The sequence below is a fragment of the Penicilliopsis zonata genome (assembly GCF_001890105.1).
Source record: "Penicilliopsis zonata CBS 506.65 unplaced genomic scaffold ASPZOscaffold_211, whole genome shotgun sequence".
In the NCBI taxonomy this organism is placed as follows: domain Eukaryota; kingdom Fungi; phylum Ascomycota; class Eurotiomycetes; order Eurotiales; family Aspergillaceae; genus Penicilliopsis; species Penicilliopsis zonata.
The window spans coordinates 1-1,817 of record NW_019209107.1 but is presented as its reverse complement, the minus strand read 5'-3'; the positions used below and the strand labels follow the sequence as shown (position 1 = coordinate 1,817).

Below are 1,817 nucleotides of genomic sequence, written 5' to 3'. Positions count from 1 at the left end.
GCAGCGGGCTCTTCAGCAGCGGGCTCCTCGGCGGCGGGCTCTTCGACAGCGGGCTCTTCAGCGGCGGGCTCTTCAGCGGCGGGCTCCTCAGTAGCAACTTCGGTGGTGGCTTCAGCGGCAGGCGTTTCGGTCACGGCTTCGGCGGTAACTTCGGTCGAAACCTCGGCGACAGGCTCTTCGGTAACAGGCTCCTCAGCAGAAACTTCGGTGGTAATTTCGGCGGCAGGCTCTTCAGTGGAGGCCTCGGTCGCGGGCTCCTCGGCAGCTTCAACAGCAGGTTCTTCTACTGCAGATGACTCGGCGACCGGTTCTTCAACCGACTCCTCCCTGGTTGCCTCCACGGCTGTCTCTTCAACAGTTGGTGTCTCGGTGACAGACTCTTCCGAGGGCTCCTCGACAGTCGGTTCAGTGCTAAGCTCAGCTTCCACAGGAGCTTCGGTGTTGACAACCTCTTCGCTGGTCGATTCGACTTGAACCGATTCTGCTGCAGAGTCTTCAACAGGAGCCGGGACAGCCTCTTCAGCCGCCAGTTCCTTGGTTGTATCCTTCGCAACCGGCTCAGGCTCCTCAGCAGCGGTTGATACAGCAGTTTCCTCTGATGGCTGTTCGACCACAGGCTCTTCTACAGATCTCTCAGCCTCCTCAGCTGCAGGAGTCTCGGTTTCCTCGGATTCTTCCACCTGTACTTCCTCAGCAGCTGGTGCTTCAGTAGTAGGCTCCTCGACAGCTTCCGGGGCGAGTTCTTTGGGGGCTGTCTCCTCAGTAGGTTCAGCAGGCACCTCTTCGACAGGTTCAGCGGGGTGAGTTTCCTCAGTGGTAGATGCTTCGGTAGTAGGCTCGTCTGTCACAGGCTCACCAGACTCTTCAGCTTTGATCTCAACAACCGGTTCCTCTGAAGTAGCATCTTCTGTCTTGGGGACCTCCAACTCTTCTGATGCGACGACTTCCGGCTCTTCAGTAGCTGATTCATTCACAGCCTCCACAACCTCCTCAATGTTGTCCTCTGAGGGGGAAACCTCTTCAATCGGTTCTTCGGCGGCCGACTCGGCTGTGACTTCAGTCTTCTCTTCAGCGACTGGTATCTCGACAAGTTCCTTAGTCTGTTCCTGAGCTTCTTCCGCAGTCTGTTCTTCGGGGGCAGTTTCGGTTGAAGGTTCCTCCGCCACAGGCTCTGTAGCAGTAATTTCAACCACTGGTTCAACCACGGACTCTTCAGGCGCAGCTTCTGCCACAGGTTCCTCAGCTGCAGGTTCTTCAATCTTGGATTCTTCGGCAGTAGACTCGACTACAAGCTCTTCCGTCACAGGCTCCTCAGGCGCAGGTACTTCAGCTGTAGGCTCTTCAGTCGCAGGTTCTTCGGACGTGGTTTCGATCACAGGTTCCTCAGCTGTAGCTTCAACGGAAGGCTCTTCAGTAGCGGTCTTTTCGGTTGTAGGTTCCTCAGCTGCAGGCTGTTCAATTGTGGGTTCTTCGACCGTCGTTTCGTCAACTGTAGGCTCTTCCACCACAGGTTCCTCGGCTGTAGCTTCAACAGAAGGCTCCTCAGCAGTAGTTTCTTCAATTTTTGATTCTTCAGCTGTAGGTTCTTCAACTGCAGATTCCGCGACTGCGGGTTCTGCGACTGCGGGTTCTTCCACGGCGGGTTCTTCGACTGCGGGTTCTGCGACGGCGGGTTCTTCAACTGTAGGCTCCTCAGTCGCAGCTTCAACCACAGGCTCTTCGGGTGTCGCTTCAGCCACAGGCTCCTCGGCTGGAGGTTCTTCAGGCGCGGCTTCAACCGTAGGCTCTTCAGGTGTCGCCTCAACCACAGGCTCCTC

General features: G+C 56.6%; 1 protein-coding gene across 1 annotated transcript; it reads right to left on the bottom strand.

The window, feature by feature from the left end:
- On the bottom strand, nucleotides 1-1,817 carry ASPZODRAFT_1231398 (hypothetical protein; the record flags this gene model as incomplete). The annotated part of the gene is made up of 2 exons (XM_022721351.1): nucleotides 1-1,688; nucleotides 1,740-1,817. Coding segments are annotated over 2 exons (1,766 nt in total), but the record flags the coding sequence as incomplete, so codon positions are not given.